General features: G+C 48.4%; 1 protein-coding gene across 3 annotated transcripts in view; it reads left to right on the top strand.

Annotated features, from left to right (window-relative positions):
* Positions 1-21,533, top strand: part of ICE1 (interactor of little elongation complex ELL subunit 1) — a 52,946-nt gene extending 31,413 nt beyond the window's left edge. For 2 of the 3 annotated variants that reach the window (XM_019743375.2, XM_074329108.1), the window contains 7 exons: positions 81-4,790; positions 5,920-6,088; positions 9,162-9,322; positions 11,999-12,189; positions 13,949-14,055; positions 19,256-19,354; positions 20,493-21,533. In XM_019743375.2, the coding sequence (XP_019598934.2) occupies positions 81-4,790; positions 5,920-6,088; positions 9,162-9,322; positions 11,999-12,189; positions 13,949-14,055; positions 19,256-19,354; positions 20,493-20,674 (5,619 nt within the window). In that variant the 3' untranslated portion in view covers positions 20,675-21,533. Of the gene's footprint in view, positions 1-80; positions 4,791-5,919; positions 6,089-9,161; positions 9,323-11,998; positions 12,190-13,948; positions 14,056-19,255; positions 19,355-20,492 lie in introns of those variants that run through there. The other variant, XR_012495196.1, reaches the window with a different exon arrangement.
* Positions 21,534-24,432: the final 2,899 nt, after the last annotated feature.

Here is a 24,432-nt window from a genome sequence, read left to right as displayed (position 1 = left end):
CTTTTATAATGCATTTCATTGGTACTTTAGTTGTTGGACTAGTGTTTCATTAACTAACTGGTGACTCGCTTACTTTGAAGGAGACCTACTTTGGAGAGTATGCGGATTCCAGCGATAATGACTCGGCCCAGCACAGAACCTCCGCTGAGTCCGCTTCAGAAGCTGAGACACTGGTGGCCGATGACTGTCCGGGCTCCTCCAGAAAAACTAAAGGACGCAGCGCGCACACCGGAAAGCTCAGACCACGTGAAGCCAGTCGGGTTCCCAGTACGTGGAAAGCAAACGAAGTGACAGCTGTTGGGTTTGGGGCATTCACAGCAACACTAGGAGAGCCTTCAGCCACGTACTCCTTGGCTTGTGAGAAACACTGGACAGTGTCATCTCTACCTGCGAGTGACAGACACAGGGGCGTGTTAGATGAGGCCCCACGACAAAGGGAGGCGAGGGAGATGGAGAAGTCAGTGCAAATGGAGGAAGCGCTTCATAAGCCCCTTGGAAGCGCGAGTGTTGAAAAGCTGTCTGGCAGCCTCACTCAGGAGAAGGAAGCGGCCCTCGGGAAGTCAGACTTGCGTTATTGTCCCCTTGGCCAGAAGCCATTAAGTGAACTCCTGGGGTCTGAAGGGAAAATCATGGCATCACCCAAATCAGACTTGACTAAGTGGACACCAGCTATTGAAATCACTTCTGAATCAGATCGTGTGTCTGTTTCTGACCGTCTTCAGGGAACAGCTACAGAATCGGGAAAGGGAAGAGGATCTCTGCAAGGGTTTGTGTTGGGAGAATCACCTGAACCGGACGGAGGTGCAGGTGACGTCATGGCTGTGACAGGGCTTGGTGTTGGTGCCAGATGTTCTTCCTCTGCTACCTCGGGAGCGCTACCTCCTGAAACCGTCCCTACTGCAGTGTGTCACTCAGAGCAAACGTCACAGGCCAGAACTTCAGACACGGCCGGGCTGCAGGCTGAGCCACCAGAGTGTTCTGCAGGAGAACGTGATCTGGGGACTCGTGTGCATGCTCTGTGCCCTGAGTTGGGAGCACCAGATGTGCACGGTCAGAGCAGCAGTGAGGTGGGACGTGCAGAAGCTGTGAAAGGCACGTCCCAGGTGTGCACACTCCCTCTGTCAGTGTTTGCAAAGGCCACGAGAGGTGGGCAGGGTGACAACCAAGGTCTGCAAGTGGGGCTCACACCCAGTCAGGCAGATTTCACACCACCAGTGGAGTCTCAGTCTGGCTTGATCACGCGTGTGTTTGGTTTTGTCAGAGGCACTTCCTGGCACCATAGTGATCTTTTGAGGAGAGGAGGTGAAGAAAGGCTGAGAGCCAAACCAGAACACGAGCAAGAGACCCACCACCAGTTACAAAAGGCAGTGGCCTCCTTGGAAAACAGAGGGTCGGCGTCCAAGCCTGACCTCGCTGGAGAAAGTGCCGGTGCTGTGGGCCTCAGGGCTGCTGCGTCCATGCTGCCGAACCAGGTGTCGGTGATCACCAAGCAGGCCAGGCCTGAGAGGACTCCTGGTGCTCGGCCCGAGCCCCTGAGCCTGCCCAGGAGTGAGCCTGCCTCGGCGACAGAAAGCGTCAGGAACGGGACTGGTTATGTGTCATCTAGAGCGAGATGTGGTGGAGAGGGAGAGGACGCAGCTCAGAAAGTCCAGGAGGTGGCTCCTGTGGAAAGGACTGTACCAGAAGTTTCGCCTTCTTGGAGAAAACTCGATTTTAATTCTCCAAGTGGCTCTTTATCAGTAGAAAATTCTCATTGTTCCACAAATAGCAAATTACCTTTCTTTTCTGAAAACACCCCTGTCCCAAACCAAGACGTCATGATGGAGCCTGCAGCGCAGGAAGAGATGCAGAAGCAGAGGCCATGTCTGGACGCCACAAATCTGGACACGTCTGGTTTGGGTGGAGATCAACATCCGGCTGCAGAAATGGCAGTGGCAGGAGCCTGTCCCGCTGAAGACGCACCCTTTGGAGACAGAGCGGGGCCTGGTGGGGAAGGTGCGGCCCTCGCCGAGGACTGGCCTCGCATTCGGCAGAGCCCAGAGCGGCCTGAGCAGCTGCTGTCGCCAAGTCCTGGCATTGCTTGTCCTGAAGGCCCGGGTCTCACAGCTGCTGCCTTTTCTTCAGCCGCCGGCAGGAAAGATGAGACTCGTGCTGTCCCCCAAGGGGGCCCCCCTGGTCCTCTGTACTGTTACACAGGCCTCCGGGAGGCGGGCGGCGGTGACACGGAGCTGGAGAGCGAGGCCCCGAGCTGCAGTGAGGGGGAAAACGAGCCTGACACGGCCCTGGGGGCCCGACCGTGGGGAGCTGCGGGCGCCAGTGCCACCCAGCCCAGGCCGTCCACTGCACTGGGCGGCCTGACCTCGGCGCTGCGGGACTGCAACATCAGCGCCCTCCCCGAGACAGATGGCTTGTCCACCTCGGAGGTGGTGCAGTTCCTGGAGAGTTGCCAGCTGAGAGATTACAGCTCAGGGGACTCTGTTTCAGAATGTTCCAGCAAAGAAACCCTAAACAAAGAAATGAACAGAGAGTTAAAGCCAAGTGGAAAAACAGGAGCAAAGTGCAGAAAGCAACTCTGTGAACAAGAAGCGCTCGAAACCAGCGAGGAGTGGCTTGAGTCGGAGGACGAGGAGGGCCCCTTGCGGAGCGCCAGTGGGCTGGCCCCGTGCTCTCTGGAGACGCTGTCCGAGGTGCTGAGCACGATCGGGCGGGAGCTGCAGCCCGACTCGGAGGACCCGAGCAGGAATGACGTCGCGGACTTGCTGCTCCTCAACGTGCCCGGTGGCCCGATGAGCGAACTCGGGAAAGAGCGCATCACAGCCCCAGAAACAGGCGGCTCCTCACCCCCTTCAGACCCACCCCCGCCCGCAGCCGGCCTAGATGCCCAGGGCACTTCTCCCGCGACTGGGACATCTAGTGACGAAGACACTCAGCACATACTTGAGGGTCCCTCAGATGTGACGAGGCCAGTCGATGGTGGGGACGGGGTCCTCTCAGAACCGGTGGAGACCCCAGCCCAGGGCTGTGACTCTGGAGCGGGACAGACAGCCGAGCGCAGTGCTGGTGAGGTGGAGAGGACATTTCAGTGTCAGATCTCCACAGTGACCTCCGAGGTTATAAATGTGCTGATAAATAAGGACCAAAATCTAGTCATTGAAAAGGGAGACAACTGGACCATCATCAACGGGGTGGCTCTCGTGCCAGATGTGGACCAAGTTATCTTATGTGATGCGCCTGGAGAAATCCCAGCTTCCCCGGAGGGAGGAGGGCTGGCAGCTGGCTTTATGCCCGATACTTCCGGGGCGACGTCCCCAGTCCCTGGTCACACTGGCTCTCCGTTTCAGGAGCCCCCGTGTGGCGGCAGTCTCCCAGGTGCCCAAGAGGAGATTTCCAGCAGTGGTCAGAGTTCCAACTTTGATAAAAGTCGTTTGCGGAATAGACCTGTTAAACCCAGTGTGAGGATTAATTCTGAAATATATGACCAGATCTTTGAGTCTCAGATCGTTGCATCTGATCACACGTATTATAACTCGAAACTAGAGCCATTTAGCAAAAACAAGACTCGATCAAAGATTTCAAACAAAGATCAGTCAAACAAACCGGTAAAGACTTCAGCGTCCAGCAGAGTTGAAAGTAATCCAAGTGAAGTGTCTCGGTCACCTTCAGCGGACAGAGGTAACACAAAAGCTCCGAGACACCCACCTCAGACCATTCTCGCCAATGCTGACACATCTACTCCCACAGATTGTTCTGCTGACACTCTGAGTAAAATTCGGCAGGAGGTGGGGCCCCCTCTGCCACCCCTGCTTGCTCCTTTGATTGCCACGCCCCCCAGGACTTCGCGCCCCATCTCCCCCCTGATGTCCAGCGCCAGCCCCTCCTCACCCACCTCTCCTGCCAGCCAGCTCTCTCCATTGTGTGATATCCCAGCACCACCCGTGATGTCTCCTTTGCTGGAAGACCCGGGGCCTGTCTCCCCTCTGTGCACCCCGCCGTCCCCGTCTGCCGTACCTACTGGAGAGAGGACATTGTCCTCTCCTTTGCAGTTCTGTGCTGCCACCCCAAAACATGCCCTTCCTGTGCCAGGCCGACTGCCCCCCTGTGCGTCGGCCCACACTGCTGTGGCCGGGCCCCAGGAGAATTCCGTTAAAATCCTCGACACCATGTACCCGGAGCTGTCGGCCAGGGCCCGCACGCTCAGCATCCTCAAAGGTAACATTCAGCTCACACGCGGGCCACCTGCTGCTGCCCGGCAGGATTTGCCAGGGCCCGTCAGCGCCATCACAGGGTTCAAAGCAATCACTTCCACCTCCACCGCCTTTGTCAAGACGGGGGGCAGCTCTGGAGGTGACTGTAACCAGGAGAAGTCGAGAGACTTGGGGACTGCACAGGACTCAGGTGGGAAGAGGGCACTGGCAGTGTGCGCATTGAGGAGCGCTAAAAGGCTGCGCCTGGACAGCGGGTCCCCGGACACAGAAACGGGCAGCGCCACCGCAGAAGGCGTCCCGAAGCATCCCCGCAGGGACCTCCCTCAGGCTCAAGTCCCAGCGGCAGAGGAGGAGCCAGCTTCTGTGCCACGTGCTAGCACAGCTTCACAGCTGCCTCCGAACCCCGAAGAAACCGTGGAGTCGCATGACAGAGCCATCGCTGACGCCCTGAAGAAGATCTCGGAGTCCTGCTTTGACCTGTTGCCTGTCATCCGCAGTCACGTGTACGTGGGCAATATCTCCAAAAAGCCTGTCATGAGAGATGAAGAGAAGGAGGTCGTGTACGACTTCAGTACCGCCAAGAAGGTATGTGGCCGCTGTGCTCAGCCTGGGGACAGGCTGCCTGGGCGCCGCAGCATGGGGCGGGGCGGGCCCCAGCAGGCGTTTCAGTGCAGAGCTTGGCAGTTCCCCAGGCAAGGACTGGCCTGGACCTTATTTTCGGCCAGAATTGTGTACATTTGAGATGTGATAAGACTAGAGCCTCAATGATTTGTGTTCATCATGTAATTTGAAATCTTAAAACAAGTATGTCAGGACAAAAATGGTGTATTTCCCATTGATTGTGGCTTGTTAAAGGCTTGTAATGGTTTGCATCACCTGATTCCCACGTGGCGGAGCCTTTCTGTGAACAGTATCCCACGCACGTTGGTGAGTCTGAGTCTCACAGGTAGCAGGTGGGTTTCCCCTCGCTCCCTGAATGTGCTTCTGAAACCCCACAAGAGCGGGAGCCAAGGCTCAGGGTGGGGTCGGGTTGTGCAGACATACGGACAGTTTGCTAGGTCCGGCCTAGGTCACGTGTCCTAACTTCCCGTGCTGACAGCTGCGTAGATGATTTCCAGTGACACGCGGAACGTGCTTTAGTGGTACGTGCAGGTCCTCGGTCACAGTGGTACAAATACTTGTCTTAGGTCGCTTCCTTTCAGAAAGCATTCAGAGCAGTGCCAGTAACTTAGAAAAGGCTTGTTTTCAAGGGGACGAATGCGTCAGCATTTAGTGCTCCGCTTCCTAAGCACGGGAAATGAATGTTAGCTAGTGTGTTAAGATCTGGAGGGATCAGCGTGCGGGTGACTGGGGTGGAGAGAACAGGAGGGGGACTAGGGTAGGGACGGCTTACTGCACACAGATGGTAGCAGTAGAAACTCGACACCGTAACTGGTGGGAGTGGTGCTGGTGACAACAGGTAGCCAGGTGTGCTCAGACCTGGCACCTGCAGCATCCGTGGCTGCACGCAGCCTGCAGTGTGCGCTTCTCCCCCAGAACCCCTTCTCTCACCTGCTGAGCGGGTTGTGACCGGTTACTGCCGTCTGCAGCCGAAGGCGTGCACATTTTATTTTGCTAGTAGGGACTGAATTTTGCAACATGTAGCCATTTTTAGTAGTCTAAAGGTAAATATGTCTACATCGCCTCTTCCTCTTTTGTGGTTTTTCCCCTCCAGCACTTAGCAGAGTGCTTGCTTCACTCTATTCTCTCAGAACTGAAACTTCAGAAAGTATCTCTGGAGCACAACTACATCCACGCCCTGTGCAGAGTGTATGTGGGTCTTTGTCGGCAGCTGGGAGACGTGGAGCGAGCCCGCCTGTTCTGCTACAGTCTCCTCAAGGAAGGTATGTTCCCGGCCCGCTGCTCTCTTACCGCCTCCTACTCGGATCTGTGTTTCTAGCTACGTGACCGCTTTGTCACTTTTAAAGCCGAGTTAGGTTTTGTACATGTATCAGGGGGTGTGAACAGCCTTGGCTGCACCTGGGTGTGTGTGTTTCCACTGGGACAGTTTCTGTGACAGCTTACTTCTGTGGGCATTTTACTTTACCTCCGTAGAGTAGAGGGTCTCCCATTACTGTGCATTTATTGGTTTATTCCTTGCGCAGCTGCTGTAGAAGCAGGGATAGCTGACAAAGGATAAGGGATGCTTTAAAGTAAGTGTCAGACCACAAGCTGTGTCACCAGCTGGAACGAGCAGAAACTGGAATGGATTAAGCGCATTAGAGGAGGGCAGTGTGACAGAGACACGGGCAGGAGCACGTCCTTTCCTTCTCTTTTCCTTGCGCTACCATTTCTTTAGCCTCCACTAACAGCCACAGTAGAAGTCATTGTTCATGATGTCAGATCACAGGTGAAGACGTTTGTAAATAGTAAAGTGACAGACCAATGCAGTTTAATACAGACAATCTTACCTAGATTGCAGAGATTCCTGTCCTTTTATTCCCATGATGCGTATGGGCTTATAAGTCAGGGTGGGTGAGTGTAACCATCACTCCCAGAGCTGTACACGAAGCTGCTCTGGTTTTTGCCCAGTTCGTTTCTTTCTTTATTCTTTAAGTCACTGATTTATTCAACAAATAGTTATGGGGCACATGTGAGGTGTCAGGGCTTCAGTGGGGACCAAACCAGACGTAGACAAGCCCATTCGGTGGGCCAGTCCGTGGTGACACTGCACATGCACACTTCGGGCTGTCAGTGGTGGGCAGTGCGTGCTGCGTTCCTGGCTCTCCTCCGAGGCCCCCAGCCCCTCTCACTCAGGCCTGTCTCAGGAGGCTTTCCCTGCAGCTTTGTCACGGCTTGCTCGGCGACATCACATGCCCCTCGGTCATTCTTTACCCATCGTCTCTTTCCTTATGCACTTGCCCTGCTTACAGTGTACTTTTAATCTTTTCGTTTCTTATCGCACTCTTCACGGGAGGCACACTCTGCAAGGACAGGAATCTTGTTTGTCTTGTTCCTGCTCTGTCCCCACCCTAGTCATTCTCTGCCGACTGAACAGGTTATCCTTTGGGGGATGTGTTTGAGAGCATCTGAGGGGTCAGAGAAGCTTTCCTGGTCCTAGTGACTCGAGCTTGAGTTGCGAAGATGCAAGAAGATACATCCTAAATTTAGGAAAGTAAGGAGTGAGTTCCGGACAGAGGGAACCCAGGAAGAAGTCCTGGGCCACGAGGAGGTACACCAGCTGAACGCAGGATTTCAAACGTAACAGATCCAAGTAGTGTGGGGAGTTTATGCTGTGAGTTACCCACTGTCTGAACACATGGCCGTGTTAACTAAAACGACAGATAAAAGCAAAATGTGGCTTCGCGTCAAACAGGACACAACTCTTCACCTTGACTGGTAAATCTACACTACAACACCCTGTGACAGTTTCTTATAATATTAAAACCTTATCATCTGACCCAGAAATTTCACTCCCAGGTACTTATCCAGCAGAAATAGAGACATAGTCTCACGTGGAGTAGTGCACAGGCATTCATAACATCTTAATCCGTGATAGCCATTGACTGGAAACGTGTCCATTGGCAGGGGAATGACAAGCGAGGGGGAGGTGTGAGCCTCTGAACACTGGTCCGTACAGAGGAACGGACCCCATGCGTGCAAGCTCGCAGGTGAACTGCACGTGAGTCCCTGGGGCTGACTGGGCCCCAGACAGAGAGGGTACATGGGCCCCGCATCAGTGAGGCAGACTGGCGACAGTGACAGGCAGGGGTCAGGCGGTCTCCGCCCGGGACGCAGTGCCTACTGGGAAGGCTCACACAGTGGAAGCCTTGTGCTGGCCATGTTCTGTATACGGATTGTGGTGGAGATTACGTGGGCGCATTGCATGTGTCAGTATTCCTCAGGCTGCCTGCTTAAAAAGAGTGCATTTTATTGTACGGAAGCTATGAGGTGTGACCAAAACATACAGTGAATGCCGCTGCCAAGTGCCAGCCAACAGAAAGGCAAGGATCTTCAATACAGAAAGTGGCAAGGTGAACCTTAGTCACAGTGTGTGACAAGTTTCAATTTGTTCAGTGCAGTTGGTCTGGTGTGAGCTACGGTTGAGAGAAGGTATGTTTTAAGTGTGCCGTAAATCATCCTCCATCATGACAAGGCTCCATGTCACACATCGCTTCCGGTACGGTAATTTCTGTTAAAAACATTACAGTGTGTCCTCATCCACCTTATTCACCGGACCTGGCACTGTGTGACTTCTGGCTCTTCCCCAAAGTCAAAATGATTCATGATCTCGAGGCAGCCATGACAGCGCAACTAAAGACACTCATGAAAGAGGACTTCCAGAGCTGCTTCAGAAAGTGGCAAGAATGATGGGATAAGTGTGTTTGAAATGAGGGGGAGTATTTTGACGGGGATTAATGGCAATGTGTCTTTTACTGTAATATTTTTTATTTAAACATTCACTATATTTTTTGATCGTACCTCATATGCCTCTATTAAGTTGATTGAACAGAGAAAAGGCAAACAGCAGTATAGGACCAGGTGTTTACAACAGAAGGATTATCATCCATAATTTATAAAACATATATCTTCAACCCAAAGCTGAATGTGTTCTACAAGCGAGTTCTCTTGTAAATACATTAAAAAAAAGGCCTGAAATGGCAGGAACCCAGTGGGAGGGTTATGGGGTTGGGCAGACTGGAGAGCAGGTGTTTGCCTCATCTTCAGTTTTAGAGTTTATTGCTCATTTCATACAGCAGCGTATATCCATGTATTATGTTTCAATTTTAATTAAAGAATTTTCACCAAAGGGGAGATGCGGGGGGAGAGAGAAGATTTCGAAATAACTGCGGCTGAGGCCTCACCGGGCACTTCAGCTGCAGGAGGCCACATGGAATTATTAAAATGTGTTCTTAGTATGTAACTCATTTTCTTGATCAGACATAAAGGCTTATTATCTTATTTTCCTTCTTACAGATTTTCCAGAGTCAGAAAAGTTGACTTTGTTCATTGCGAACATGTGGCACGATGTGTTTGTCTCTCAGTCGGTGATCAATAAGGCGATGCAGCTAGTCGCCAGGCAGCGCGCTAAGGGCGAGGTCCTGAGCTGCCTCAGGGCTTTTCTCAGCTGGGAGAAGGTGAGGGCTGCTCTACTGCCTGCCCACACTTGCAGGGCTCTGGAAACACCAGTGTTTGCTCCTGTACCAGGTCCACGGCCTTTTACAGATGATGTTCTTTGCATTCGATTCTTTCAAATATCATTTTAGCCTCAACTTTTGCATTTTGTTCATTGAGTTTGCCTGAGACCCTTTGGGAAGACTCATAGACCTGTGTACTCTGTTAATTTAACACAGTTTATTTTGTGTATTAATTTATCACTGATTAAACCCATACGTATTCATGTGTGTGTCGGGGCTCCAAGGAAAGGTGCAAATCATCGGCTTCTATAGGAGGTGCTTAGAGAGGTGGGGAAATGGGTACTCAACACCTTCCTGTAAGATTTTGCTGAATCTAGCATTCTGTACTTTTCTTTCTAGTTGATAGAATTTGTGTTTGTTTTAAGTATTTTGTTCCCGTGTTTCATGTATTCTTTAGTAACTGATGTACTAATAATGATAACTAGATTGGTATTTCACTATTTTTTGATATTAATATTTATTAAACATTTTCTTATAAATAGTAAAGGAAAAGGTTATTGGACAAAAGTTAGGAAAATATTGAAAAGCAAGTTTGTAATCATCTTTTCAGCAGTCTGTCTTGACAAACCAGAGTGTATTCATGTGAGGTGCCGTGAGTTCCAGTCAGTCGGCAGTCAGAAGAGATCTGCTTCCTCCCGTCCCCTATCGCCAGTGGCCCAGGGGCTGCCTGTCACCTGTGTGGTCCTCCACTGTGCACAGGTGCCTTCTTTGGCCAGCTCAGGATGAAGCCAGATGCACATTTGATAGTAGGGACATTATTTACGAAGAATGTAGAATTTTAATAAATGTGTTTACCCTGTGCCCTACCAAATACAAATATAAAGTCAAAGCTTTGAAAAACGAGGGCTCCTTAGGGGGAAATTCCATTATAGTACAAGACTTCCAAACTCTCTTACAGAATTCAACAGATCTGATAGACAAAAATCAGTACAGATACAGTGGAATTCAGTAATAAATAGGGAAACTCAGATGAAGAATAGATTTTTTTCTTATGTCTGTGGCACATTTACAAAAACCAGTCATGAGTTTGGCCACATGAAAAGCTTAATTTTTAAAAAGTAAAGATTTTACACTACACCCAAAATTCTTTGGTAATAGTTCAATAAAATTAGACATAAGTAATTCAAAGATTCCATAAAAATTCTATAGAAATTACTTGGAAATGTAGATACACAGTCATGGACAACCTGGGAAGAAATATAAACTTAAAAGTAAAGTCACAATCTTATACAAGTCATTGAAAAGGAAAACTTGTCATACCAAAGATCTCTAGTTTTTGGAAAACCTATACTCATTAAAATAGTTTAATTAAAACATCTTTATTATTAAACTAATGATAAAGTTGGCTAATAATTACCTTAAAAATTAAAAATCTGAGAAGGAATCTAGGAAAAAGGAATATACTTTAAAAAGTATTAGTAATCAGGTAGAACAAACAGGGAAAAGAACATTACTTTAGAAATACTGACAAAACTGATAACCCAGTTCAGATTATTGAAAAAAGAGAAAAGCAAAAATATCCAAGTTTTCAGCTGAAAAAGAAGACATAGCTACAGATCCAGGATAATTACTGAGATGCAGCCTGAAAATCTAGAGCAACAGATTCCGCAACCTAGAATGATTTCCTAGGTCTGGCAATGTAAAACTTAACCAAAATTGGTTTTAGGGGTAGAACACTTGAATAATAAGCCAGTTGTTTTCAGTTATCAAAGAAGAAGTTGAAAAGATGATTAGAGATGTACAAAAAAAACATGTACAGGTTTACCTCCTTTTGAAAGCACCCGGTGATTCCATCTTTTTTCAGGTATCGGAACATATTGAGAATTCCTTGTTCATTTTTAATAACAGAACTCAATAAAAAGTAACACAAGAAAGAAAAAAATGATAAATCCACTGTTGGCATTTACCCAAGAGAAGTCACCTTTGTGTCCACACAGGACTTGTACACGAATGTTCTTAGCGAGCGGCATTATTAGCTGTAGCCTCAAGCTGGAAGTAATGTAGATGTCCAGTGAGAGGGGAATGGATGAGCAAACTGGGGTATCAGTATGGTGAGTTACTCAGCAATAGAAAGGAACACTCAGACTGTCAGTCCATACGAGAATGTGGATAAATAGCAAAAATGCGCACAGGTGTGAAAGAAGCCAGGTAAAAGAGTCTAGTACTGTCTGATTCACTTTTATGAATTTCTGGGGGGAAAAACAGACTGATATTTAGGGTCAGAAAGATGACAGAATTTAAAGCATTTTTTTAAAGTTTAATTTTTTTTTATTTTGACAACTTTATAACTTCAAATCTCTAGTTAGAGTTCAAATGAAAACTTGAATCCCAGTCTGGATTTCAACTAGTTTCTTTTCTACCAACTGGATTCTGCATCCTGCCTGGGTTTTTTGTCTGGCCTGTCAGCCACCCTTCTATTATCGGTTCAGGACACGTGCCATAGCTAAGAAACTGTCCCTTATTCAAAATGAGACGTTCAGAAGGTGGCTTTTTAAATTAAATGATTATCCGTCTGATGGTTGTTATACTCTTTGAGATTACTAACATAAGATGTGTTATACTTGGAACTCTAAACCTTATTTACTTGTTTGTTTGTTTAATTTCTTCATTTGCTAGAATGCTCCTGCAGACGTTGGCTTCATGGTTTCTAAGCTGCTTCTGACCATCCAGTTATGTCCAAAAACAGAATTCCAGCCGAGCGAACGTTTCGGGGAGGACCTGAGCGATAGCACTTGGGAGTACATATTTGCCATCGAGCTGCTCTGCTGCTATCAGAAGTGGGTGTGGACACACGACAACATCATAAGGTACAGGCTGTTGAACGTAAAGTGAATTGTAGTCATCTGTTGAGTTGCAGTCTGAGTCATTTGTTCCATTTACGAGCAATGCAGCAGAAACATTTACAGATGACATTTTGATTTGGATAAGAGTTGATAAAACTACCCATTCAGTATCACTATCACATTTCCTTGGTTTATTTTTTTGTGGGACCTGTCACTACTTTTCTTTATAGTCAGTTACTACTATCTCTCAGGAGCGACTCTGGTTCCCCGGCCTACCCCAGCACGTGGGACAGTGCCCACCTCAGGGAGATGCTCAGCGTCTCCTAATATCCTGTGTAGATGGCCATGACCTTAACATACAGATGAAATGCTCTGGCAAAACCCACATGAGCAGGAATAGTCAGAATTCCAGGTTAGCAGCTCTTCTTACCTGGAGTTTGAGGAAGAGAACTAAGTGATGAATTAACTTGTCTGGGTGCATCGAGAGTTCTGGCACCGGCTATGTACCATCTTGGGAGAATGGAGAGTATAGTCAAACTTCTCTTCTGCAGATCTTAGTTTTCTTGAGTCCCTGCCTGAAAAAGGTGGTTTGAAGGAGTTTATGGCAGTGGAAGGGATTCACCCAAGGATCAGTCCGTATCCTTGAGATATTTGAGGAATATATTCTATGGAAATTTGTTCTCCACTCTTTTCTTCCCTCCTTAACACTAGGGAAAGATTTTACACCTAAATGTCAATAATAGGAATAGAATCAGGGTGCATTTATATAATGAGATGCAGCCATAATCAAATAGCCTTAAGTGGAGTTTCATGTATTGACATGGAAGTGTTTCATAGTCTGTTACTAAGAGAGTGACAAGTCTGCCCAGTGTCATCTGTGTAATGACGTGTGAGTGCCTACCTGGGCCTCATCTCCCTGACCCTTCATGGGAGCGGGGGCCGCTCTGTCCCCAGTGACAGAGCAGACCGCCTGGGATGGTGCCAGTCACAGGTGTTTTGTCAAGGTCCCTCCACTGGTGATGTCACTGATTCTCAGGATCCATCTGAGCAACTGCAGCCCCTGCTTCCAGAGCACCCGTCACTTCCACCCCGTTTGTACAAACACGCACACCTAGAATGTGTGGGAAGAAAGCCCCAAATGAGAAGAGTGACCATTATCTGAGAATGTGTTACTTGGGGTGCTTTTACTTTCCATTTTTCTTTTGTCTGCATTTAACTTTTCTGATATAAGTACCATGTAAGAACTAAACACATTTTTAAAAGAAGAGAAGGCAAAGAGGAAATGGCACTGTTTTAAGTGAGTAGAAAGTTTCTTTAATCCACCTAAAGTGTAGTTTGATTATTTCCACTGGTTTAGTTCCTTTTACAAATATAGCCTGTTTGTCCTTGCTCATCCCCAAGAAACTGGGTGCCAAGGTCACAGGTGCTGTGTTAACGTCTGGAAGGTCTCAGTAAAACGCAGATCCCTCCACGTCCAGCTCTGTGAGTTGGGGACATCGTTCAGCTTCTCTGTGCAAAATCTTGTGAAAAGGGTTGAAACAGAATACAAAGGTGCAGGCATAGATGTTTGTAGCCTATGCCAGTCTGGGCACAGACATCCTGGAGAGGTGGGGAGTGTGTGAGCTTCCAGTGTGTTCTCATTTTAACCTAAAAAGTTACAGCTTCAGAAGTCCCTCTTCTTTGCTAATTCTCTCACGGACCATTTTTAGGATAGGTTATTAATATTTGAGCAATGATGAGCGTGCACATTTTCATATGCGTGTCTGTTGTCATTACTTTACAGTAAGGAGCTGTGGCCGGTAATGGATAAGTGGATAAAATACCGAAAAGGACATGCGAACATCGCATACACGCCTGACGTTATCATAGCATCAGTGCTGAGGCTCATTGGTGAGTGGTCTCCGCACTGAACGTCGTTTTGTTACCGATGATCCCTTGGAGGGGCGTAAGCAGACAGTCTTGTCTGTTGACTGGGACTTCACATACTGACTGATTTTATAGCCAGCAGCAGACTCTTAATTCATTCTCCCAATGCATACTCTTTCTTTATAAATTAATGATTTTGTCCATTTTTGTCAGAGATTAAGATTTGTAATGTCCGTACACTATATAATTGAAGTCTTCTCAGATACTAATATTAATATACACAGAGATACATACACACTTACACATGGGGTACATAAATTGCTGTAAATTATACTGTAGTTTCATTTGTTTTCTAAAATAAGGCTACCTGCCCCCTCCCCATCACACCACTATATTTTTCATATCCAGCAAGGATCACTTTATGTACTTCCAGCATTGGAAACTAGTTTTGTTTTCTTCTAAGCTGTATAGAAATTAAAATCATTGTTTAGAAATATTTTAAATGAGACATAGATTTTTTTCTTTTTAGATCTGAGAAGGAAGTGGGTGGCCATTGGGTTCTCCTCCTCCCTGAAAGCTGCAGACGCTTGGTTTTTCGTCCTGCCTGCTTTCCCTCCTTGCCCCTCTGGCTCTGCGGGGCTCCCCGCAATGGGGTCTGTCGGTCACCGGCTCTCGGTCCGTGGAGCTGGCTTCCCTGTCTGCAGCTGCACTAATGCACTGCCCGGGGGCCCCCAGCACAAGCTTCGTCTCATTTCTGCCTGAAGGCCCCTCAGGTCCTTGAAGATAGTTATGGCCTTTAAGTGTCTTTGGAGTTTAAATAGATCTCCGAGATAATACCATGTGAAATAAAGTTTGGGAATATTGAAGTTCTATGTTTAAGTCAGTCTTATAAATTGATGACAGTAGGAAATGTACTATCCTTGGTTAATTTTGTTACTATGTCAGCAAACATACATTCCTGCTCTGTGCATACTTCACGTGCAAACATAAGCACATTGTGACACGTAAATATATAAAACGGTTCAAGACTACAACCTGGTTTCAAGGGTGACATCTCATGTTCACTGTAAATAAAGAAAAGTACACTTTGGAGGTAAGTTACCAGACCAGGCAGTGTGAGAACTGAGTGAAGACTGAAGGGATTAGAAGAGATCGATGCCAAGATAAATAAAGGCCCACAAATGGACTGAGTAAACTGCTCAGTGGGTGCTGTCTCGGGACTTCCTGTCCTGAATTCCTCAGTTCAGAATGCCCTGAAGATCAATTTCAGTCCCAGACAGAAAGCAGTGAGGAGCAAGGAGAGCCGACGCCGGCGTTTTCAGCAGGGAGGTGGCACCTGTGTGTCTGGGAAGCCTGGTTTGGGTAGCACAATCCGTAAGGATTCAGGAAAGAATGTTTATATCTTGACCTAATTCATTTTAAATTGCAAAACCTTTTACAATGTAAGAAATTAGGAGCAATGCTAAGCCTATAAATGCATACATTGACCTAGATGAAGTATCTGGAATTTTCAAAGGAATGTCATTCTTTTGAAGTCACACTTATAAAATGTGATACGATTTTTGCTGTTACAGTCGCAGTGGTTTGTTGATTGTGACAGAGAGGATGAGCGTGGAAGGCTGTGTATCTGGTGGCTGGCCGTCCTCCGGCTGGAGCTGGCTCTTCTCTGTGTGAAGCGCCAGCCTCATGTGCGGCCGTGTCCCTCAGCTCACCCGTGACACTGTGTGTGTCAGAGGTGGCTGACCATCCAAATCGCCTGAGAAGCTTTTGTAAAAATACAAATTTTCTGGCTCCAAACAAAACTACACAAGACAAAGTAACCATATGTGAATTAAGAACAATGTGTTCACAGTTGATGTGCAAGCTAGAGTGTCTAATTGCAGGGAGAAAACCTGACTTGTTGATTTCTATCCATGTTCTTCCAGGTCTTTGAGCTTCTCTTTGGTAGTGTCTAGCTCACCGTACGCTTCGCACACCTGCATCTAACTCAGGAATGAAAACCCTGGGGACTTGACCTTTGTCCTAGTCCCACGCTCTGGGTTGGGCCTCCTTCCTTGCCGGCCCTCAGCCCTCCTCATGCGCCCCGAGTGTGCGTGGAGCATGTGCTGGTGTCTCTGATGTGGCGGGTACAGCATGTTTCAGTATGGCTGAGCCGCCCTGGACTCGCTGACCTGACTTCTGGCGGGACTCTTCTTCCCATCTCTTTAGGAAATGTGTGTGTCATCTTTGTCAAGTCATGTATTTAACTCTTTTACCCCAAACCATCTACCTCAGACTTAGGATCTCTTCTCGTTTTACCCCTGGAAGCTTTGTTAATTGAAATAGCATATGAAACCCAATTCATTAGGTCCTTTTAATTGAAAGGAAGCCGGCCTAGTGCAGTCAGATGGCATGTGGGAGCAGCCCTCCCAGGGCCGGATGACCCCAGAGCTGTGTTGGGCACACAGCCTGCCTATGTGTCTGCCAGCAGTTTGGTGCCCAGTGTACCTGATGGATTGTCTCAGTGGGCACACAGGTCCCGTGGCCTGTAGTTAGCGGTCTGATAGCATCACCCAGAGAGTTTTAAGAGTGATGGACAACTTGAAATTTCTAATCTCTGAGGCTCATCTGTTTTCAGCCTTACCGAGAGGCTATCTAGGGTTCTCCAGATGTTTATAGTTTCATCCGGGATTAGGAATTATCCAGGTGTTCAGGGATCCTAGCAGTACAGTGATTGTGTGCTGTCACTGCGTTCCTAGTGTGTGTGACTTGCCTGGAGCTCGTTCCTGGAGGGGATACAGGAATCAAACTGCCTCTGGTGCCTGTGCCTCAGTTTCTCCATAGTCACAACAGTGACTGGTGTCCTGGGTTCACATGTAAACCTGGGAGATGCTTGTAGTGAAGGGAAACAGTTTGCCACCCCCAAATATTTCTTTTGGGATATTGATTATTTTAAGCTGGTTACTTTCAAGAAAAAGTCAGGAAAACCTTTGACCTTCCCCCTAACCTGCCAAATAGAATTTAGATGGAGGAGCTGCTCCAGGACTGGGGGTGTCATCACAGGTAACTCGTATGATGTGGACGCGGCATGGCAGACATGGAGGAACCTGCAAGGACCCTGTGGTCTATGTCCTCTCTTTGTCTCCTTGTTAAAGATTCACCAGCAAACAATTATTTACCAACCATGTGCTTTTGTATCTCATGAGTTGCCCTCCAGCCCTTTGATGTCCGAAACCACCACCCCTTTTACTTAGTTCAAGATGGCACCTAAGCGTCAACTTCCCAGTCTGCTCTCAGGTCTCATACTCTCATGGGACCCCCATATAAACATAGTTTATTTGGTTATTTTCTCCAGTTAATCTGTCTTGTGTTAGTTTGATTATTAGTCCAGCCAGGAGAACTGAGGAACATGGGGAAAAGAATCATGTGAGCCCCACGGGCATGTTGAGGGAGAATGTGGTCACAGGACAGGGCCTCTGAGAGACACACGTGCAGCGTGAGGGTGGGCCTGGCCTGGCAGGGGCGCAGGGGCTCCACTCTGAAGCCAGCGGGTACACAGGCCCACTGGGGGGGGGGTCCAGATGAGGGGGCCGGTGGAGGCGTCATCCCAGTGCCCCAGCCCTCAGCTGAGTGCCGTTCCCCTAGTGAGGACCCCAGGAGAACTTCGGTCACTCAGCTTATAGCTTTCCGTTATTGTTGTAGTAGAAATTAAAGCTGAGAAATTTAAAAAATATTTAGTTACTCATTTAAAATGAACAGTAATAAACATGTTAACATAAATAATAATTTTAATGAAAAACAACTATATTTCTAAAACAAACGAACAATAACAGTAACAAGAATGGCATGGGCTTGTTGCAAACCCCTGTCCTGTCTGGGTCCGTGAAACAGCGGGTTTCTCTGCGCTGTACGCAGTCTCTTGCAATCTGTTGTTTGGGTTAAGAACATGGAGCAGAGCCAGCCTTGTACTGATACGTAATAGATAAAAGGCGGCGACTTTGTCGTCTTCTCAGAGTCGTGGACATTGCAGATAGTCTCAGGCGGACATTCCTCCCTGTCGGAGGCTGGCTGCAGTGTGAAACGTGACCCGCTGCCAGTGAGCTTTCCTCTGCGTTGCACTAAAGCCCGTTGCTCTGCAACGCTGGCACAGAAGGTGCCTTATGCCCCTTCATGATTTTGTAACGGGCATTACTCACTTGGAAATACTGATACACACAGGTCTTCCAAATGTCAACAATATCCAGAAAACACATGAATATCATCACTGAAAGTCACCAGAGAAGTCTTAAGTATTTGAAGCTGTCAAGCAGGGTGGCTGATGGAAGTTTCTCTAAAATTCTGATTTTGCTTAAAGGCTCATATTTTATCATTGCCAACAAGGATAAATTTCCTCACAGTGACAGGCTCGCTTTATTCATTGTTGAGAAAACGTCTGCCTCCGTCTGAATAGCCGTACTTTGTCATTCTTCCAGTGGGAAGTGGGTGTTTCATGGAGGACGGGGCGAGTTCCCCGCCCCTCTGAGACCTTGCACAGCCTTCCCAAACACAAGCAGTGTGCCCGGTGTGCCGTGGGCGTGCTTCCCGTGCACTTCCCACCCCTCCGAGGTCCTGTGGGGAGGGACTGGACTTCCTGGAGCCCCTGTGGCTGCTCTGGCTTAGGCTCCTGGTGAAGAGAAGGGCCTCTATAGCCATTGTTTTTCCGCCATCAGGCAGGTCTCAGCCCTGGGGGAGGTTCAGAACCCTAGGTTTTCCTGACGGTAGGACTCCTGGGGGTCCGAGGACCGCACTCCACGTTGTGACAGCGTTGTCTCACACATTACAGCCACGTTACAGCAGCAAAGTGTGCGTTTGATGCGAGGAGTCTTAGAGGCCATCTTCTAACCCACTCGGACCTGGCCATTTCACACTGAGCCTGCCGAAACCATTCATCCCTGTAAATTCCCTTTGTTGTTATGTTATAACTTAGCTGGGAAAGCAGAACATCTGTATATGTGAGTAAAAGACGAGATGAGTAGGCATTTTGGTCACACCCCATAAGACAGATGGTGCTTTTTTGAGACCTGAGGCCTTACTGTTTAACCTGTCTTCTCTTTAGAATAGGCACCCATTTTAACTAAAGTTCAGAATCAGTAAGCTTAATGTACATAATGTTTTACGAAAGGAAAAACATTTCAAATTCTTATGAAAAGTTGATCAACATTTAACCACAGATTGTTTATATTTTGGTTTATTTTTTTTCCCCTAGGTCGTTTAGGCCAATTGGGTTTGAAGGAAGGCTTTCCATCTGCTGTGAAAAATATTAGTTCGGTTATCGGTATGTTCATACAGCATGCCCGGGATGAAGGTAACACTTCTGTTGTAAATCACTTGAATTCCTCTTACTCAGCCTGACTCCGAGTCCGCAGTGGGCCCTCTGCCTCTCACTGCCCGTCGGTGAGGACAGGGAGGAAGATAACAGCTGTGGGCTGGCTCCGTGTGCAGTGTGGACATTGGACCCGGAGCCCCGCCTGGCCCCACGTGCACCTTGTTGCGAATTGGTTTTTAAATCATTGTGTTTTTAAATTGGTTTTTAAATCATTGTGTTTCTCTTACTGGTAGGCTTTTTTTTTTTTTTTTTAAGTCTTGTCTGTGAGCCTCACTCTGCTTCTCTAATTGCCTTGTAGAGTAGGCGAAGTAATTTAAAGATGCAGTACTAGCTCTGTTTTCAGCATTAACATTTGTGTGGGTGTTGTGATACTGTGTAATTTAGATGCTAGCTGTTTGCCTTGTTGGGCATGAAATCACTAACAGTCATCTGAAATATATAATAATGAATGTTAATGAAATAACACCTAAATTTTTAAACTAAATCATTTTAGTGAATTAAACTTGAACTAAAATTTAACTAAATTACATTTTAATGAAATAACTCTTAGGTAAACGTATGCTGCATGAGAACTGTAACGTCCCATGGTCACGTGCTGCCATCTAGTCATGTACTGTAATTTCCTATGTGAAATTATGATACGACGGCTGTTCTTCATTCGATCTCATTTCACTATGGTTTTCATTTTCAAAGTCCATTTGTTAACACTTCCAGTGGATATTTAATGCAGTTATGTATTTGGCAAATGCTTGGGGAAACCACATTTTATTAAAACTTAAACATGGGTGTGCGATCCTTCCAGAACTGCTTTGGAAAGCTGACCTGGCATCGGTCATGGGAGGGCAGGGGCTTTTTGGCCCTGTGCCCCTTGCTGACACTGGGGAGGCCCTCGGCGTGCAGGCCAGCTCTGGGGACCTGCAGAGAGCTCTGATGCTGTTTGCATTTTCTTCCCCACTTATAGACAAGTCTTAAGTTTTTCACTGTGGGTCTTTTATATTTCATTTTCGTTGCTGGCAGAGAGTGTTCTGTATTTGAAGAGTATTCAGTAGATTACACTATTGAATTTTGAATACCAAACATTGTCTTATGTAATGACTGCTGTGAACACTCTTTTCAGATATACCGTGGGGTATACAGCTAGCAGCCGTGTACGCTCTTTGTGACTTGAGTCCCAGCAATCCAGCAGAAATATCCCAGATCCTGGAAGCGTGGCGCAGAGAGACCTCTCACAGCGTCCCGCCGGTGGTGGCCAGCTCCCTGGAGGAAGTCAGCGCATTGTGTGGGGAGGGGCTCGGCTAAACCTGGCCTGCCGCGGCCTCGCAGAAGTGCCTTCACATTCTCGAGTACAAACAGATTCATCAGCTGTCAGAATGCAAACTGAGGTTCCAAGAGAAAGATACAGAAGAGAGAGCATGCCAAGAGGCTCTTCTCACTGTGGCAAGGAGGCAGGACACATGAGCAGTGGCCCAGCCGCTTCCCCTAAACCACATGCATTTCACTGAAGGCCGTTGTGCATACATGACACAGGGAGTGTGTTACTGTGTCTCGATCAGACAGCAGACACTTGAACTAAGCCCTTTTTTGCTGCAGAAAGTGTCCTTTTAGCTTTTTAAAAATGAGTGGCATTTTATAATGAATTTAATATAAAAGCATTGATTTGATTCCTGAGCTAATTCTGGGCTTTGCGCTCAAATGAATGAGTAGGAAAAACTAAATTGGCTAAAGGAGAACTAGAAGACCCCTCCACTACCTTAGCTGGCGATGGGCTGCGAAGTCGTCAAGGGCGAGTGTGCAGCTCGAGCCGAGTCCAGCGGGAGAACCTTGAGAACTCACGTCAGTGCGGTTACTTCACGTCTCTAAGTCCCGCAAGCTGTTTAACCCTGTGTCAGGAAAGCAGATCGAGAGCGGCAGCTCGCGGGCAGGCCGTGGGAGCGACGTGTACATACGATTCACAGCCAGGCACGGGCCGAGCCCTGGGCCATGTGCATACGGACAGTGCTACAATGTGTTTCACATTCAGTGATGTTCCACTTCGGAATTTTAGTATCTGTACAGAGAAAATGGGTTTAATAACTCACCGTGGTTCTGATTTGTCTTATAGTCATCGTTTCTTAAAACTCTTGTATGTGTTTTTATAATAAAAAATAAAAGCCGTGTACATGATTGTTGTGATCCGTAAAGAGTGACGCTGGCGTTACCTCACTGTAACCAAAGAGGAAGGAAGTTCTCCAGCCAAAGCCAGAAGCCGCCGGCCATCCTGCAGGAGACTCCGCTTCTGGGCAGAAATGTGACGCGGCCAGTGTCCCACTGACTCTGAGTGTCCGACAGGCTCTTAGTGATGTCAGATACCAGATACTTCCATGCCGAGGGCCCCTCACCATTAGGTATGTTTGTGTCATTAGTTGCCGCCCTTTACAAAGCACATTTGACCACTATTCCGTAATAATTGTAACAAACAAGTGAGGTTTACGGACAGCCCTGCGTAGCCCTGTGTAAGTTTCTGGCTGGTGTGCTCACTTCCCACCAGTATGTACTGAGCGGCCCACAAGGAATGAGCTGGAGCGCTGTTCAAGCGGCAGGTGTCCTTTGCCCCGTCACACAGGTCAGAGTCACGGGGACCTGGGAGGCCTGAGCAGAGGTGGCACCTCAGATGCAGCCACTGACTATTCTGTGGCAGGGACCTGTCGGGTGGGAGGGAGAGGAGATGACGGTGGTGGCTGTGGACCATAAATCCTTCTGAGGGCGGAGCAGGAAACGCCAGGGAGGGCGGGGTGGTGGGTGGCCTCCTGCCGGAACCCAGAAGGCAGGCAGGTGGCCAGCTGTGCTTGGAGCAGGGGGGCAGGTAGGAACCAGCCAAGTGATGGTGGGTTTTGCCCCCTGTGGGTATGGTGACCTTGGCATTTCCCATGTAACAGTCGGCTTAGCAAGCCAAGTGCAAGGGAGGTCAGCAGAGAGAAGAGCAGGTCCGCAGACACGATTTGGGGAAAACGAGCCTGGTGAAGGAACTTGTCATGCGGTTCACTTCTTTTTTAACCTCAGCAGTTTGTGTTTTTAGTGCGCCTGACATTTTCTCCTGGTTGCCATTCCTCTGACCATTTGGTGTGTGGCATTGGCTCAGCGGCATCTGCTGTGTTGTGACCTGATGATAAATGGGCCTGAACTTGCCTGTGGCGTTGTGTCACTCTGAGAGAGTGAAGCACTTTTAAGCTGTTATTAAATTTAATTTCTGGTGCTCAAACAAACATTGTGGGGTTTTATCATTTTAAAGAAATAGTGAGACATTTGGACCTAGAGTTGTGTGGGGCGTTAGGCTTGAATCGGGTCTGTGCCCCCAGCAGCACACAGGTCAGATCCTGGACACCCAAGCTGGGTCCCCCGACGTTAGTGAGCTGCCCTCCAAAGGCCTGGCACGCTTCCCCTGCAGCAGCTCCTGCCAGGCCGCACTCTGGTCTGGCCGCTGGGCAGTCACGGACGGCCCCGGGGCCCAAGGAGCTGCTCTGAGTGGGCAGTGAGGGGCAGTGAGCAGTGTGGCCAGTGACTGTAATGGACATCTGAGCTCTGTCCCCACGTGCATTCCCAGCGAGCCCTCAGCTGTGCATTCCCAGGGAGTGAGTCAGCCCGTACACGGTACTTCCAGCTGTAATTTTCCAGAGACAACTCAGTCACATCGCTTGCTTCATTTTTTAAGATGAGATATAACAGTGTAACCCACATATTTAACTTGAAGAAAACATGAAACAGGGTCTGTACTTGGGGATGGAAAGAGTTGCACTGTGGCCATTAGAGGGCACTGCAGACTGGCCCGTGAGCTGCCCCTGCCAGGAGGAGGCTTTTCCAGGCAGGCAGGAGGCAGGCACGTCCACACCCTGAGAGCCTTGTCAGGGAGCCCTGCTCTGCTCACGGTGGGAATGGACTGCATGTTCCTGCCAGGCCTATTAGCGCCAAAGTAAATGAGGAAAAGTGTGAAGGGATAGCGTGTCAAATCAGTGGGATTTGAGAGCATACCCCACACACACTCCAAAAAGCAGCAGATAGTTTGCCTATTTGGTCAAATTCTTCCCTGGGGTTTTTTTAATGATCCTAAAGCAAACACTTTGACCCCCCCCCCAAAAAAAAAAAAAAAAAAAAAAAAGGTAAAGTGGCCAGGTGGGTAAGCATGGTGGGTGGGAAGGTTCTCTCCTTACTTGTCGTCATGTGTAGGAGCAAGTAATTCAGTCATCCTGCCCACATTGAACATGCTCAGTTCTTTTCAGACGATATTCCTAACCATATTGTAGAGAATCTGTAGTGTGAATACAGCACATAGGTGTGAGCTCAGTCAAGCAGCCTGGTTAATCAGACTCCGTTTCCAAGCAAGGCTTTAATCAGGAATGTTCTAGAAAGGGGAGTTTTGAAAGTCAGCCATTGCTTTGAACATTGTCCCCTTCCGTGTGGCTGACACTTGCTCAGAGAAGTTGAGAGGACTTGGCTTTGGTTGTGAAGCACACAGGAGGTCCCTTTTCCTGCCTCTGAAGAGAACTTGAGGAAGACCGACTCGCAGCATGACGTTTCTGTCGCAGTCCGCTGGGCTTGTTTCCGTGAACTGAAGCTGCGTCACTATCGGTCAGTGTGCTCGGCACAGTTAAGTGGTTCTTAGGCAAAGGTAGGACTGTGGGTGAGGCACCGATGAGAGACGCTACAGTCCCGTTCTGACGAGCAGCGTCTGCTTGCAGCTATGGGTGCTGGGTTTTGTGAATGACATTGACTTGGCGAGGGCCACCCCGCCTCCCACAGCCCTGCACGCCGAGGTTTACATGTGGGGCCAGGTGGGTCTCCGACTGCCCTGCTGGGAAAGGTGGTGCAGCCCAGCACCTTCCAGGGGCTCTGCAACAGGGGACGGGAAGGCCCCACAAAGTGCTAACCAGGCCTGTGTTGTGTAAGGAGCCTCCCAGGGTCGGGGAACCCTGAGAGCTGCTGCCACCCCTTCCTGCCCTGGGCCCCGGCCCCTGCTCTGGGCTCTGCCCTCCCAACCCTCTCTAGACGGCCTCTCCCACTGTCCCCCTTCTGGCTCCATTTCA

The sequence above is a fragment of the Rhinolophus sinicus genome, linkage group LG03 (genome assembly GCF_036562045.2).
Source record: "Rhinolophus sinicus isolate RSC01 linkage group LG03, ASM3656204v1, whole genome shotgun sequence".
NCBI lineage: Eukaryota > Metazoa > Chordata > Mammalia > Chiroptera > Rhinolophidae > Rhinolophus > Rhinolophus sinicus.
Note: the sequence above shows the minus strand (reverse complement) of the source record. Positions and strands in the feature narration are given on the sequence as shown.